Raw genomic sequence first — 15973 nt, forward strand, 5'->3', positions numbered from 1 at the left:
ATTCTAACCAAGATTCACACAACACATCCAAGTCATGTTTCTCACTGCCTCTTTGATCATAAGGTCTTTATTCAAAATTAGCTGTCCAAAATGATTTGACCTTCACCAAATAAACAAATTTAACTTTATGCAGCAGCCTTCTTTTCCTCTGTGGTGGGTTTCTTTTCTGTGGGCTTCTTTTCTGCAGGCTTCTTTTCTGCGGGCTTCTTTTTAGCAGGCTTCTTTTTAGCTGCTGGTTTCTTGGTCACTGCAGCCTTTTTTCCCACCAAAGGCTTCTTTGGCTTCTTCGGCTTCTTCAGCTTCTTAACGCAAATGGCCTCCTTTCCCTTCTTTCCCATCACAGGCTTCTTGCCTGGAATCCCCTTCTCATCTGATTTGGCTTCTAGTGCTGCTGCTACCCTATCCATCCGGATTTTGTGCTGCAACAAATTAGAAGAAAATCTAAGAATCAAATCTTTCTAAAAACTCAACATATATTAGCAAAACCCAAATTATTGCTTACGTTCCTGGCCTGGCGAAGAATGGTGTTCCGGCGCATGGTCTTTGCATATGGGTTTAGCTTCAACATGATTCTCAGGTTTTTCAGTGGATTCTTCTTCAAGACTCTGCGATGAATCTTCTTGCTATAAAAAGGTAGAGACTATATTTATAGTTTATTTACATTACCCATATTTCTGAAATACCCAATAGTGTGAGGCTAGGCAAGAATTACAGTGAATATCACAACTTTACCGTGGTGCTCGGAGGGCTCTTTGGATCTCTGGGCTTTTCAAGATTCTGCTAAGGTCTGTATTGAGCATCTTGTGCATGGGGAGGCTAAATGAAAACAGAAAACGCTGACTATAGAGGCTCAACTCCTATTTCTCATGTAACTGACTAAAGAACATGAACCTCAACAAAAAATTACTTTTAATCATTTAAGCTCGACAGAATACAATCAGAATTTCCACTATACTATCACTTCTCAGAATCTCACCATTTCCACATATTGCATCTGTTTACAAGGAGGAAATGGCAACACAATCCGTTATTTAGAAAATATGCAAACCAATTTTGAACACTATCCACAGCATAAACACCATGTTCAATATATGAATTACACTCACTTGTAGTTACTCTTGAGGGAGGCAGATTTACGCCAAGTGCCATACAGCTCATCTAACTTGCGGAAAGCACTTTCAGTCCAAATGCAGAAACGTCCCACGTGCCCACCAGGAGCAAGTTTCAAAATGTTCAGTTTGCTTACATTAAGCAGAGTAATTCCTTTTAAAGGGAAAACAAGAATTAGGGAGCCTGCATTTCAACAGAAGAAACACAAATCATCTTTATAGCACCCAAGAAGTATTTTAATCATGAATTTCAACCATCAATGGCTCACTCATTCAGCCAAGAATCAGAACTTCCACAAAATCATGAAGTTTCAGAAACACAGACCATAAAGTGGAATCTCATCATAATAAAAGCTGAGTAAGCTTGCATAGCATGGGTAATTAAAACATGTAAGCAGTACAAGATTTACCAGGGATGTTTCTGAAGGCCTTGATGATACCATTGTCCTCATTATAAATGATGCAGGGTCCCCTGCGCTGGATACGGCGACGGTTTCTCATTTTGCCTTTGCCAGCTCTCATTCGCTGCGAGGCGTAGACCTAACAAAGTGAGGTTTGGTATTTTGATTGAGATATGATCCCTGCAATAGATCTTCATAGTTTAAAAAACTTCATTTTACAGATGATCAAACTAGAGGCAAAAATGACTTGCCTAAATTTAACACAGCAATGATTTCAGGTTTCAAACTCAAGTAATTTGGTTCCAGAGTCCTTGCTCTCACATCCACTGCGGTTTAGTTATACTGTCCCCTTCAGTAATCTTTTGAAATTTAAAATCTGGCAACAAATTTGTGTGAAGGACCACAAAATCTACCTTTTTGATATCATTCCAAGCCTTAAGTTTCTTCAGGAGCAAAACAGCCTCCTTGGTCTTCTTGTAGCCTTCAACTTTATCTTCAACCACCAAAGGAAGTTCAGGAACTTCCTCTATACGATGACCTGACAAAGCCAATTAACAGTGACGTGGTTACCCTGCACCCTTTGAAAAACTGAATCGAACCCACAAAATAAAAATGGTGTATACAATTTGCCAAATCAGAATTTCCACAAATATCATGTGTTTCAGAAACACGGACCAATGAAGTGGAATCTCATCATTTTGACAGTTAAATAAAAAGAGGAAGCAACATGACAAGATGGAAAAGTTTTCTAACAATATACGACATCACTTTATTTGAATTAGTTCTCCCAGTTACATAGTATTCACTGATGACTGAGCTGGATACACAGTATTCACTGATGATTAAGACTGAAATGATCATAACTAGTATTTAGCAGACGGAAATTTAGCCAGACACTCTAGGATGAGGTGAATGTACACAGGCTGTTAACACCAATGAAAAGGGTCAGGTAGAGGAAAAAAGGGGTATTTTATACGACTCCTAGAATATAAAATATCACAAACCTTTAGACATGACCAGCGCTGGTAAAGCCGAGGCAGCCAACGCAGAGCAGATGGCATATCGCTTCTGCGTTGTATTCACTCTGCGGTGCCAACGTCGCCAGGTCTTGGTTGGTGCAAACATGCGGCCCCCACGACACATCTGTTTTCCCAGTTAAGAATCACATTTCTCAAATTTTAGGAATTAAAAACAGGTTATGCCTTGCTCAGTAAGAATTTTCGTCACCCTTCTGAACCAGCTTACTGACAGCAGGCAACTGTCGCTGAGAACAGAGTAAGGCGCAAATTACGACATCACTGCAAGCAAAACCTCCTACTGTCAAACCTGTTGGCTTTAAAAATTATGACGGAAAAATCTTCCAGATTTCAAATCTGTCTAGAGAAATGTTTAATCTGGACACTAGCATCTTCAGCATAAATTATTTTGCAACTACTAACAAGAAAAAGACAAGTCCAGCCTTTTAAATGCCACAGCTGACTAGTCTAGGTGGTTAAACGAAGGATACATTTCCAAAAGCACCCTGGCCAGAACGGTGAGTGCCACCACCTCGAACCCTGGGAATTCGAGCCACAGCTCTGCCAGTACCCCAAGACTCAGCACTGGTTTGATGACCTGAAATTGTGAAGAAACCCAAGTTTTAGCTACCCAACCACACCATTCTGACTACATGCACGGTAGCAAACAGCATCAGAACATCCAGGAAAATCATGTGGTTCAGAAACACGGACCAATGGAGTGAAATTTCATCACTGCTGTTAAGTACCTCTTAAAAAGTCAACCCAGGAAAGATCTAAATCCATACCTGCTAACTCACTGACAGCATAGGGCTGTCTGTTGTTTTTGCGCAAGTTGGTGTGAACAAAGTTCACAATATCTGGTCGAATGGGAGCCTTGAACACAGCAGGCAAAGTGACATTTTTGCCAGATGACTCCCCCTTTTCAGAGTACACTGATATCAGTGGACGAGCACACGCCTGGGAAAACAAAAAAAATATTTATATTGACAAGCCATGTCAGAGGCACTCTTCTCACGTGCCAACAAAAGCATTAACGGTTCAGTTCCAGAAGAGACTAGAGTTTGATGAGGTAGATAAAACTTAAACCAAAAACAAAGGCTAAGTTACCAACACACCATCAGGTCTATTAACATCAGTAAATACTTGAAGGACACATGATTCTCAAGTTCTGCCACAGAATTTTCATGATTTTCAAAGAGAACGCTTTATTATTAAACTTTTAAATGAGGCCTTAGAAAGCAAAATAATCAAAACCATACTGTAAGGTTTGAAAATGCAATTTAATGCCATCATCCAAACTCTTTCATCCCAAATGTCAGCAAATCTACCAGGGCTCCACTCCTCCAAACATCCATCCTTGCCCCCTTCATCCCATTCCAAACACAGGTTCCAAAAATTACTAGTAAAAACAACAGCCCTGTTACTTCTTGCTCAATCTTCTCCAAACACTTACCACCTCAAAGGAAAACATCCCAAGCAGGATGTACACAACATGCTCAACCTCGCTTTCCATACTCTTCCAGATGTTCAGGCCTACACTCACGGCCATTCCTGAGCTGCCTCAGATGCAACCAGTCTCCTACCTAAAGATACCCTTCCTCACCTCCTTCAGGTTTCTCTGATCACTGTTTATAAAGCCCAATTACTGCTTTCTCTCCAACTTCCTATGTCTACAGCACTTACTACCATCGAACATTACGATGCATTTTGACCAGCTCAATTACGATCGAAGCTTCATAAGAATAGTGCTTTTTCCCTATTTTGTTCACTCAACTCCCCAAGGCACATATACAGAAGTTATTTATGCAGTACATACACAACAATTAAATTTTAAAGCAAGAGGACCAGAATGCTTTCAGAGACAATTCTTAAGATGAACACACAATAATTCAGGAAAAAAGTGGAAATACAAGTTTTTTCTTTAACGAAATCTCTCAAGAGACGAAGTATTCCTTACTAAGCCGGGCACGGAGATACAAGACCCCAAACTGACTCCCACCCAGACTCAGTCTTAGGCCCTGCAAATTTCCAAGTCTTCAGTAGAACCCATTCTTTCAAGATCCAAGGGAAGCCAGAATTCCAAAGGTCCTTCTGCGCCCGAGAACGATCTGGGGGGTCCTCCTGTGTCGCTTCCAAACGCGCCCTGCGCCGGCTCGCACACGTTGCCTCTAAGATGGCTGCCGGAGAGCCTCACTTCCCAGATCCCAGCCACAGATCCCAGCCCTTTGGTCCCCATCTCCTTCTCCTCGCTTCCCCTCATGAAGGTTTTATGCCCTGAACCTCCAAGCCCATTCCTGCCAGGCCCCAAGAGCAGAGAAAGGTCCAACGGAGAGAACTTTCACTCACCATGGCGGGGAGAGGAGAAGGCCACGCTCCCCTCAACCCGGCGGCTCCCACAGGAAAAGGAAGTGCTTAGCACTCCCACTCTGTATGTAACCTTCAACTCGTCCCCCACCCTGCCCCGTCTCAAAACCAATACAGGGACACAAAATATATCTATACCACTCTACAAAAATAAAAATAGCGTATTATTTCTTCATATATGTCAAATTACGGTATCTATTGACTTCCAAAGCCAAAAAGAGCACTTAGAAACAAGGGACTCCTTTTCGCGGAGTAATCCATATGGGGGCGAGGCCAACTCTCGCGAGACGAGTGTCTTTTCCCCCTCAACCGTTACAACTTATTTTAACTTTTTCTTACGGGAATGGAAAACTATTGGGACAGGAAAAACAGCTGTATGCTATAAAAGTTTAACCTTGTGGACAAACGGGACCTGTTGAGGGGGTGGTGGTGGTAAAAGTAGTCCCGGCAGGGGGTCATAACCCCGGAAGTCAGCGTCTGGCGCGCATTTCAGTTTGGCGGTTTCGGATCTGCAGTCAAACTGGGGCGGGATGTGGGCGCGAACCAACCGAGCTGCTGAGGAGTTTTACGCTCATCTCCTTCAGTGAGTAGTAGCCCCTGCTTTTGTCTTGGCTGTGAGGACAGCACTTCTCCCTCGGGGTATCCCTCTTTCCACAGCCTTGGGGATTAGCGCCTTGCCAGTTTCCAGCGGCGCGAATGTTGTAGACGAAGTCCGCTTTCCCGGGAGCTGGGGAGACGCCGGTTACCTGCTCCAGTGTGGGGTTGGCGCTGTAGGCCCTGCTGCTTGTAGTCTCGTTTAGGAGAAAACATGTGTACATTGTCACCCGAGGTGGAAGGTGCCAAGTTTTCCAAGAGGCACATTATTCACTCTTACAATGCACACAACTTGTGATATGTTAGGGGCACCTACCAGGATAGAGAAAACTAGATGTTGACATCCTTCACCTGTTTAAAGCCTGGCTGGCGTGAAACGTGTTGTTATAGTCTATTCAAGATAGTTATATGAGCAACAGTTATAATGATAACGTGATGGTGTGTCGGCTCTTTAAAGCACCTTTGTTTCACAGTGCTCTTAAGACTTCGTTTTATTCATATAGTGAACACTAGTACTAAAGGGGATTCCATCCAGTTCTGTATCCAACATAAAAATCGAATCCAGTAGTTCTCAAATTTGAGCATGAAGCACTATCACCTGGCAGGTTGCCAAAACATATTGCTGGGCCCCCTTCCAGGGTTTCTCATTTAGTAGGTCTGGGGTGGGGCTAAAGAATTTCCCTTTTGTAACCAGTTTCAGGTGAAACAGATGCTGCGGGCGTGGGCGTGACACTTTGATAACTGTTGTAATCTATCCCCTTCTTTTCTAAATGACATACTTTTTCATTATTTGTCTTCATTGCTTTTATTTCCTGCCTACAAAAGTGGTAATGCTAGTCAGGTTTTTCAACATTATAGAAAGATCACTAGCTTTTTCTTTCTTTTTTTTCTTAAACAATGTCTTGGATAGCTTTCAGTATGAGAGCCTATACGTCTCATTGTTTTTAACAGCTATATAATATTTCATTGTATGGCTATTTTATGTTTATTTAACCAGTCCCTTGTTGATACAACTTTATTTAGACCTTTTGCATTTTCTAATTATTTCATAGGTGTTAGTTTTTCTTTCCACCTGTATCCCTCACACTGCCTTTGTAGCTACCTGCCTACTGGAAATTTCCAAATGAGACCTCAAACTCAACGTCTGTGAAACTGAATTCATCTATTCCCCACAACCTGACAGTCTCCTGAATTCTGTCTATGAGTTAAGAGTTACAAGTCCAAGACTGTAACTTGGTTCTCTTTTACACTGCCACCCACCCCTGTCCCATCTAGTCAGTCACCATGTGCCCTTGTTCTCCCTCCATCCCTACTGCTTTTGTTCACCATCATCACTTTTTTGAAGTACTACAAGTTATTCACAGCTATTTTCCTGGCCTCCAAGTTTATAGCCTCCACATCAGGAGGTCAGGGAGATCTTTCTCATTTAAAATCTTGTAGTGAGCTCCTCTTGGCTTTCAGCATACAGTTCAAGCCCTCTAGCAAAACCTCTTCCTTTGTGCCACAACAGTACCCCGCACTCCCCTCTGTTGGGACTCATCACCCTGTATTGCAATTGTTGGTTTGCTAGTTGGACTACAGTCAAGACTATGAACCAGAGGCTATGCATTTGTTTTATATCTTGGACATCTAGTAAGAATTGTTGACTAAATATTATGACATAGTATGTGCTTCGTGTTTGGTAATTGCAATCATGGTTGCTTTTGCTGTGGTCATCCATTTACAGTGCTTGGTGTCAGTCTATTTATCTCTTGTAAAAATAAAATACAGTGTGTGTGTGTGTGTGTGTGTGTGTGTTTGTGTGTGTGTGTGTGGAAAAAAAAAAAAAAGAATTGTTGACAAAAAAAACACCAAAACCCAAAAGTTATGTTATTTGGGGACCTTACTGAGGACTATAGCCTGGGAATCAGCTTCTCAGATAGCTCTGAAGAACTGATCCAAAGAGGTAAGGGAGTTGTCAGAATATATAGGAGTTTTTGCTGGGGGAATAAACCAACAAAAACAAAGCAAAACAAAACAAAAAAGTAGTTGAACATCAAAAGTTTACTGCTAATCACAAGAACAGACATCTCAAGTTAATGATTTTAGTGCTTTTCCATGTATGGGAAGATGTAAGAGTCTGGACTCATTGAAATTATTCCTTTGATACGCATCTTAACTGTCTAGGGCCAGTATCCTGTTTTTCTGCATCCTGAATTCCCCTCAGGGTGCACCAGGGTGGCTGCCGTGGCTGATGGTTTTATGGTGGGCAGCATTCGGTGTTTACCAGAATGGCAGGCAACTTTTTTGTCCACAGAGTGCCTGCCCATAATACACATACTGGTGACATGATTCTTGAATGATTGATTGAATAACATCCCTGAGTTATGCATACATAGAAGTTAAACTTCTTTAAGAATAAGTCACAATCTTGTCCAAAATGTGGGTCATAGTTTTTATCTCAGTGAGTTATAGAGTGGATCAAACAATAAATGGTATCCTGAAACCATTCTGTTGGGTTCCTTTAGGACTCTAAGGATTCTTTTCTTTCAGAGTGTAGATCAGGCTGATGTGCATTTTGGTATGTTAATGGCTAATAGTTTACATGCTTTGGGATCAACTTTCTTGAATAAAATGATAATCATGAAGTATCTTAGAGTTTTGTGCTTACATTTTAAAAAGGAAATGCTTTAGCATTATCAAATTTACTAATGTTTTAGTGACAGCTCATGAAAACGGAGGATAGATGCTTCCATTTTAGCAATAGAAATCCAAGGCCTGGGACCCTTAAATAACTTCTCCATGGTTACCTGCTGATTCAGTGGCAGGTCAGAATCCAGTCATTTTTACTTCCCAAAAATCATGTAGTAACTTACACTTTAATAGTAATTGGTACTGTGTTTTAAAAGTTACAAGAGTAGAGGTAGGCAACCTAATTTCCTGCGGCCTCTGAGAAGCAGTAGTACCCACTTTGGGGCAGCTGTCTATTAATCTCTATCACATCTCTTTTTTTTTTCCTTGTTAACCTAATACTCTTTTTCTGCTTTTTTCTTCCTTCTCAACCATGCCTTAGGACTGCCATGAATACTTTGCATTTTGCTTTTCTCTTGGAGAAAGTAATGGCTAACTCCTGAGTTTAAATGACAGAATACTATAGCTCTATTTCTCACATGTGGTTCTGCATTTCAGGGAATTTGATGAAGAAAAGAAAGGAATCTGTAAAGATCCATTTATCTATGAGGTATGAACATTTTATTTGGTTTTTAAACAACTCAATCATCCTAAAATTTTGAGTTTTTAAAAGTTGAGTTTACTGAAGTTAATTTACGTAGACTAAATGTCACCCTTTTAGAGTACAGTTCTATGAATTTTTACAAATGCATTTAGTCATATAACTACCCCCAAAATCAAGAACATTGCTATCACCTCCAAAAAATCCCCTCATGTCCCTTTATAGTCAACCGTTTCCCCTGTTCCCTGGCAGCTACTAATCTGTTTTATATCTCTGTTTTCTGTCTTCTGTATTGCCTTTTCCAGAATGTCATATAAATAAAACCATATAGTTTGTAGCCTTTTGGGTCAGGTTTCTCTCAATGAGTATGTAATGCATTTGAGATTCAACTGTGTTGTTGTGTGTATCAGTAGTTCATTCCTTTTTATTGTTGAGTAGTATTCCACTGTTTCGCCAGTTGATACACACTTGGATTGTTTCCAGTTTTCGATAATTATGAATAAAGCTGCTATAAACATTCATGAATTTATTAAGTTTAAGCATCTAATATATGCCAAGTGTTCCATAGGTAAACTCCCCATAGAACTTAATCCCTTAAAACAATTAGCAAACTAAAATTTATATTCTAAAAGACGAGCTGAGGAGAAATAGTCATAAATGGGCTAATATCCATGTGTGTAAAATATATAAAAAGCTCTTAAAATCAATCAGGAAAACAGACAATCATTAATAGAATAGGCAAAGGATACAAATAAGTAACCACAGAAAGAAAAATACAAATACTGTTGACCCTTGAACAACAAAGGGGTTAAGGGTGCTGGCCCTCTACAGTCAAAAATCTGATTATAACTTTATAGTGGACTCTCCCTATATGTGGTTCCTCCATATCCGAGGTTCTACATCTGTGGATTCAACCGACAGTGGGTCATGTAGTACTATAGCGTTTACTGTTGAAAAACATTTGTTTATAAGTGGACCCATACAGTTAAAACCTGTGTTCTTCAATGGCCAACTGTATAGTTATCTCTTACTATCTGAATTCTCACTAACCAAACTCAAAAATCAAATATATCCAAGTAAATGTATTATTAATCCCTCCCTATCTGAATTATTACCAGTTGGTACTTATATTAGTTTCCTACGGCTGCTGTAACAATGTACTACACATTAGTTTTCTTAAAACATGAGAAATGTATTCTCTCACAGTTCTGGGGACTAGGAGTCTGAAATCAAGGTGTCAGCAGGGCTGTGTTCCAGCTGAAGTCTCTATGAAAGGATCCTTCCTTGCCTCTTCCTAGCTTCTGGTAGTTTCCAACAATCCTTGGTGTTTCCTGGCTTGTTGAAATACCTGCCTTTGTCAGCACATAACATTCTCCCTGTGTGTCTATGTCTCTAAATCTCTCTCTCCTTGTAAATATACCAGTCATTGGGTTTAGGGCCACGCCCCCCCCAACCTAGTTAATCTTCATCTTAATTTGATTACATTTGCAAAGATCCTATTTCCAAATAAGGTCACATTCAGAGGAATCAGAGGTTAGGACTTCAGCTTATCTTTTGGGAGGACTTAATTCTACCCACAACTGTACTTGATCAAGAACTTAGTAGATCAGAATAACAAAGCATCCTTTGCTCTCTGAACTTAGTATCTAAATGCTTCAATATCCAAACTAAGAAATAGGTTCAAATAGTGAGAGGTATTTATCAATAATAATATTAGACGCTGTTCACTCTCATTAGTGATCAAATAAATGAAAATTAAAACAATAACAGAGATAAAAGTAAACAATGAAAATAATGTGTTGACCTAAGTGATGGGAATGCAAATATGTGGGTATGACATATTTGAAAGGCAATTTGACAATATCAATGTGATTTTAGATATTCATCTTAAAGTACTTAAAGGATGTCCATTATCAATTGTTTGTTATAGCATATAACTTGAAAATACCCAAATGTTGAATAATATGGAATTATGTGATAGTAGATCCATGGTACTAGACAGCCTAAGAACATTTAATGGCATGGAAAGAAGTTCATGGTATGAAACCATTAGAATGTTCTATTTATTTTTTAAGCAAAATCCTATTGAGTTATCAAAATAACAGATATATTTCTATTATTTTATTTTATTTATTTATTATTTATTTATTTTGGCTGAGTTGGGTCTTTGTTGCTGCGCGCAGGCTTTCTCTAATTGCGGCGAGCGTGGGCTACTCTTTGTTGCAGAAGGGTAGCTTCTGCAGGGCTACTCTGCGCAGGCTTCTCACTGTGGTGGCTTCTCTTGTTGCGGAGCACAGGCTCTAGGCAGGCAGGCTTCAGTAGTTGTGGCATGCGGGCTCAGTAGTTGTGGTTCGCAGGCTTAGGTGCTCTGCGGCCTGTGGGATCTTCCCCGACCAGGGATCGAACCTGTGTCCCCTACATTGGCAGGCAGATTCTTAACCACTGCACCACCAGGGAAGTCCCGATATGTTTCTCTTTAAATAAATTTATTTATATGTCTGGAAAAACATCAGGCAAAATATACACCAAAAAGACTAATAATAGTAGTGACTACTCTGGCTAGTAGAATTATAGATGAGTTTTAAAAAATCTCTTTTAGCTACCTGTTTCCAAACTTTTATACAATAAATGTTTATTGCAATTGGAATGAAGAAATATGCAGTTCCTATAAACTGATAAAGTTCTAAATTCCATAGTACAATCAGAAAAAAAGATAATGTTTAGTAAAGAGCTAATTTTATGGTTCATAACAGTAAATCCAATATGATTGGGGAAGAGGATGTCAGCGTGATCCTAATCAAAAGGTCTTACAAGGCAGGGTGCTCTTTAGGTGGGCCTTGAAGCACATAGATAACAGATATAAGAGCTAGAATTTTTTTTTTTTGCCCATGCCACAGCTTGCAGGGATCTTAGTTCTCCGACCAGGGATTGAACCCACGCCCTCAGCAGTGAAAGTGCAGAGTCCTAACCACTCAACCACCAGAGAATTCCCCAGCTAGATTTTCTCAACACGAAAAACAACATGGGCAAAGAATAAATGAAATTATATTTTGAAAACATTACATCTTGTTCAAATTCTCTTTTCCAGTTACTTGCATAGAACTGGTCTTTATGTGTTTAAATATTTGTACATATATATGTGTGTATCTATAACATTGCTGGACCTTAATCCATTTTTAATAGGCTGATGTTCAAGTGCAGTTGATCAGCAAAGGCCAACCAAACCCTTTGAAAAATATTCTAAATGAAAATGACACAGTATTCATCGTGGAAAAAGTGGTAAGTAGTGCTTGGGCTTTGTGGTTAATTCTTAACAGCCAAATTTGGTGTCTTGTGGATAATCTCAAATGTACACATTTTCTTATCAGCATGTTAGTGATAGTGGATTCTAATATCTTTTAGTAGTAAGTACAGTGCTGTCCAACAGAGAGATAATGTGAACCACATACGTAATTAAAAATTTTCTGGTAGCCTCATTGCAAAAAAAAAAGGTAATTAATTTTCATACTGTAATATTGACTTTTTCATTTGTTGTTCAGTTGTGTGAATTTTAACACATGTCTACAATCTAGTAATCACCATCATAATCAGAACACAAAACAGTTCCATCACCCCAAAAAACTCCCTCGTGCTATCCCTTTAAAATCATTCCCTCTATAAAATGGATAACTAATAAGAACCTGCTGTATAAAAAAATAAAGTAAAGTTCAAAAGAAAAATCATTCCCTCTTCTCCCTCACTGTAGCTTTATCTTCTTAAGAATGTCATGAATGGAATCATACAAAAGTGTGTAACCTTTTGAGTCTGGCTTCTTTCACTCAGTGTTATAATGCCTTTGAGATTCATTCAAGTTGTGTATTAATGGTTCATTTCTTTTAACTGCTGAGTAGTATTCTGTGGTATGGATGTACCACAGTTTCTTTACCCATTCATCCTTTGAAGGACATTTGGGTTGTTTTCAGTCTTCAACGATCACTAATAGAGCTACTATAATTTTTATACAGAATTTTATGTGAGCACAGTTTTCTTTACTGTAAATGGCTAGGAGTGGGATTGCTGGGTCTGAAATTATGTTTAATAATGCTTTTATTTAATCTAATTTATCTAATGTTATCATTTCAATACCTAATTCATTTAAAAATCATTAATGAGATTTTAAGTTCTTTTTTCCATACTGCATCTTCAAAATCTGGTATGTATTTTACATTTAAATCTCAATTTGATCTGGCCACATTTCAGGTGCTCAAAAGCCACATGTGGCTGGTGGGTGGCTACTGTTTTGAACAGCACAGCATAAGTAGCTATGACTTATAAATTTCTACTTTAATTTTTGCTTGTTAAATGTAACAAGAGGGGACTTCTTATATTTTGCATCACTTTATAATTACAGCCTTACACCTTTGTGGGGTTTTTTTTCTCTTTTTTTTTTCAATTTTTGAATTTTATTTTACTTATTGTTCTTATTAGTTATCTATTTTATACATATTAGTGTATACATGTCAATCCCAATCTCCCAATTCATCCACTCCCCCAACCCCCGCCGCTTTCCCCACTTGGTGTCCATACGTTTGTTCTCTACATGTGCATCTCTAGTTCTGCCCTGCACACGGCACCTTTGTGTTTGAAGTTCGGGAACTGTTTTGGCAGAGCAGTAACAGTGATGTTAACTGAGTGCTGATAATGCTGTCACATTACACAGTTGCTTTGGGGCCAGGACCCATTCTTGGGTATATTGTTTCCCGAAGTAGATAGGAGCAGGATCTAATAGGGGAAAGTGGATGTTCCTTTAGAAGGAATATCTTTGTCTGCTTTAGGGCCCACATGCTGTCTGGACCGGGATTGAGATGAATGAACAGAGAGCTCTTTATTTTAAATACACACAGAAACTTCTTTCTGAGGAGGGGACATATTTATTTTTCTTTTGTATTAATGATGCTTATCAGTGGTGGACAGATGCTTGGAAAATAATTATAGGTGAATTATGTGGTTGAATTTAGACTTTTCCCATAGAAGGGAAAATGTTTGTTGAGCAAAAGCTGAAAAAATGAAGTTGGTCGGGTGAAGATGAGTTACCTGGGAAAGGTAAAGATGAGCAGAGGAATTTGTGGAAATTGGTTGGGCTACTAGTGAGGATGCAGCTTGGAGTTGTGAGGAGTTACCTGGCATTTTTAGTTGGGGAACAATTAAAATGGGCTTTATTTCTACAAAGATCAGTAGAGCTTAAAGCATGAGTTTTAGGTAGATGGATATTGACAAGTAGAACGGAAGGAAAAATGACATTTCTTGGATACTTCTAGGAACTATTTGGAAACCCAGGCCTGGAAGGGAATAAAATCTGGAATCTGGCAGAAGAAATTCAAAGTTGAGGAAACATCTAGGTCAGATACCTATTAAGTATTTACTGCTAGAAGAGCTTAGTGGATAAGAACTTGAGTTTTGAAGTCAGACTACCTAGATTCAAATGTTACTTTTGCCGCTCAGCAGCTGTGTTATTCTAGGCAAGCTATTCAACCGTTCACTAGCTCAGTTTTCCGGTCAATAAAACAGGGTTAATGATAGTATCTATCTCGGGGTTTTTATGAAAAATGAAAGAAAGCTTGCAACAGTACTGGTACATAGTACATGCTCAGGAAATGTTAATTCGTAAAATTATTGTTATTATTGGCAGAACTGAACTTTTTAACTACTTAAACACATGGATATCAGAAACACAAATGAGAGCTGATAGCCCTAAGAGGAATAGACTTAAGGAGTAAGGTGAACCTTCAAGTTTGTGGAGTGACAAAATCAGGGAGTCTTCCATGGGTTTCCCTTGCTGTTTGTACATCATCTTGTACGTGGTAGAGCACTTCCTTTTCTGATGGTATCAGATACTCCCTTTATCAGTAGCAACTTAGATCAATATCTTTATAGGACAGTGGAAATGCTTCTGGTGGTGAGATTTATTACTACCAAATTAGTTTGTAGCTGTGATTCTTGTCATAACCCAATCATTTTGTGCTTAAGCGTTTAGAAATCAGTACGTTATATTCTAGCATAGTGAAGAGTTGACTGTTACCTTAAGTGTTCTTTTACCTGGTTAAATAATTAAACATTTTTAAAGCCTTTAGAAAAGGAAGAAACAAGTCATGTTGAAGAACTACAATCTGAAGAAACTGCTATTTCTGATTTCTCTACTGGTGAAAATGTTGGACCACCTGCTTTACCAGTTGGGAGAGCCAGGTAAGTTTTTTCTTAGTATAGGGGTGGAGGGTAGGATTTAAATAGAAGTGTTCTTATAAACATTGGGGAAAAAATATGTATCTAGCTAGATCCCTCCCTCTCTCCTTTCGCCTCCCCCTTGATGTGTATACTCAGTTCTCTAAGGATAGCTCTACTTGACTGTCCCTTGACTGTACCATAGGCATCCCAAGCCTAACTAAGACGACTGCGGTGATCTTCCCTTTCTCCATTCCCCTATACTGTTTACTGTTGTTGCTTCGTAATTGTTTTCCTTATTTCTAATCTGGTTCCTCGCCAATCTTTTTTCCTCACTGCTGCCAGAGTGATCTTTATAAAATGAAAGCCTGATTGTATTGCTTCCCTGATTAAAAATCCTTCAGTGGTTCTTTTGCCCCATGATAAAATCCAAATTCCTTATGAGTGACACATATGAGCCTTCAGCATCCAATCCAGTGGTCCTCCATGAGGGGTGCCATACTCAGCAGGCAATTGGAAATGTGTAGGGATACTTTTTGATTGCCACAGTGATTCAGGGGAGCTTTTGGCCTGGGCCATGGATGGTAAATGTCCTGCAATGCATGGGGCTCTCCTGTCCAACGAGGAATTATCCCACCCAGATGCCAGTAGTGCCCCTGTTAGAAACCCTACCGCCTCTGTCTGCTTTGCCAGTTTCACTACCCACCCCCCAACATATGACTTTCTGTCTACCCGGCCTCCCTCAACTCCAAAACCAAGAAGTCTTTGCTGTCAAGGAGTCCTGGAGGATCTGGCTTTATATGTATAACAATATTAGAGAATAAGGACCATAATAACAATATTCACAAAGTGACTTTCTTTCATGGTGGGTTTTTTTTTAAATTTATTTATTTATTTTTGGCTGTTTTGGGTCTTCGTTGCTGCGCGCGGGCTTTCTCTAGTTGCAGAGAGCGCGGGCTACTCTTAGTTGTGGTGCGCGGGCTTCTCAGTGTGGTGGCTTCCCTTGTTGTGGAGCACGGGATCTAGGCACAAGGGCTTCAGTAGTTGTGGCACGCGGGCTCAGTAGTTGTGGCTCAT

General features: G+C 39.5%; 2 protein-coding genes and 4 non-coding genes across 8 annotated transcripts in view; 1 reads left to right on the forward strand and 5 right to left on the reverse strand.

Annotated features, from left to right (window-relative positions):
- Positions 1–32: 32 nt before the first annotated feature.
- RPL4 (ribosomal protein L4) lies at positions 33–5004 on the reverse strand. The gene is made up of 10 exons (XM_019948654.3): positions 4876–5004; positions 3315–3486; positions 3018–3124; positions 2515–2653; positions 1924–2048; positions 1520–1649; positions 1107–1263; positions 733–816; positions 503–623; positions 33–419 (listed from the first exon to the last, which is right to left on the reverse strand). Exons 1-10 carry the CDS (start codon positions 4876–4878, stop codon positions 126–128), a joined length of 1332 nt encoding a protein of 443 aa, XP_019804213.1. The 5' UTR covers positions 4879–5004; the 3' UTR covers positions 33–125.
- LOC117311307 (small nucleolar RNA SNORD18) lies at positions 1390–1460 on the reverse strand. The gene has a single exon (XR_004525521.1). It is a non-coding gene; the product is annotated as a small nucleolar RNA SNORD18 (small nucleolar RNA).
- LOC117311305 (small nucleolar RNA SNORD18) lies at positions 2141–2212 on the reverse strand. Its single transcript, XR_004525519.1, has one exon. It is a non-coding gene; the product is annotated as a small nucleolar RNA SNORD18 (small nucleolar RNA).
- LOC117311389 (small nucleolar RNA SNORD16) lies at positions 2715–2813 on the reverse strand. Its single transcript, XR_004525594.1, has one exon. It is a non-coding gene; the product is annotated as a small nucleolar RNA SNORD16 (small nucleolar RNA).
- Positions 3196–3266, reverse strand: LOC117311308 (small nucleolar RNA SNORD18). The gene has a single exon (XR_004525522.1). It is a non-coding gene; the product is annotated as a small nucleolar RNA SNORD18 (small nucleolar RNA).
- A 241-nt stretch (positions 5005–5245) lies between the features above and the next one.
- ZWILCH (zwilch kinetochore protein) overlaps positions 5246–15973 on the forward strand; it is a 39368-nt gene continuing 28640 nt past the window's right edge. The window contains exons 1-4 of one of the 3 annotated variants that reach the window (XM_019948714.3): positions 5246–5476; positions 8656–8707; positions 11882–11977; positions 14802–14920. In XM_019948714.3, coding sequence (XP_019804273.1) covers positions 5424–5476; positions 8656–8707; positions 11882–11977; positions 14802–14920 — 320 coding nt within the window. In that variant the 5' untranslated portion in view covers positions 5246–5423. Of the gene's footprint in view, positions 5477–8655; positions 8708–11881; positions 11978–14801; positions 14921–15973 lie in introns of those variants that run through there. The other 2 variants (XM_019948707.3, XM_019948721.3) reach the window with 2 other exon arrangements.

Source organism: Tursiops truncatus, chromosome 2, assembly GCF_011762595.2.
Source record: "Tursiops truncatus isolate mTurTru1 chromosome 2, mTurTru1.mat.Y, whole genome shotgun sequence".
Lineage (NCBI taxonomy): Eukaryota > Metazoa > Chordata > Mammalia > Artiodactyla > Delphinidae > Tursiops > Tursiops truncatus.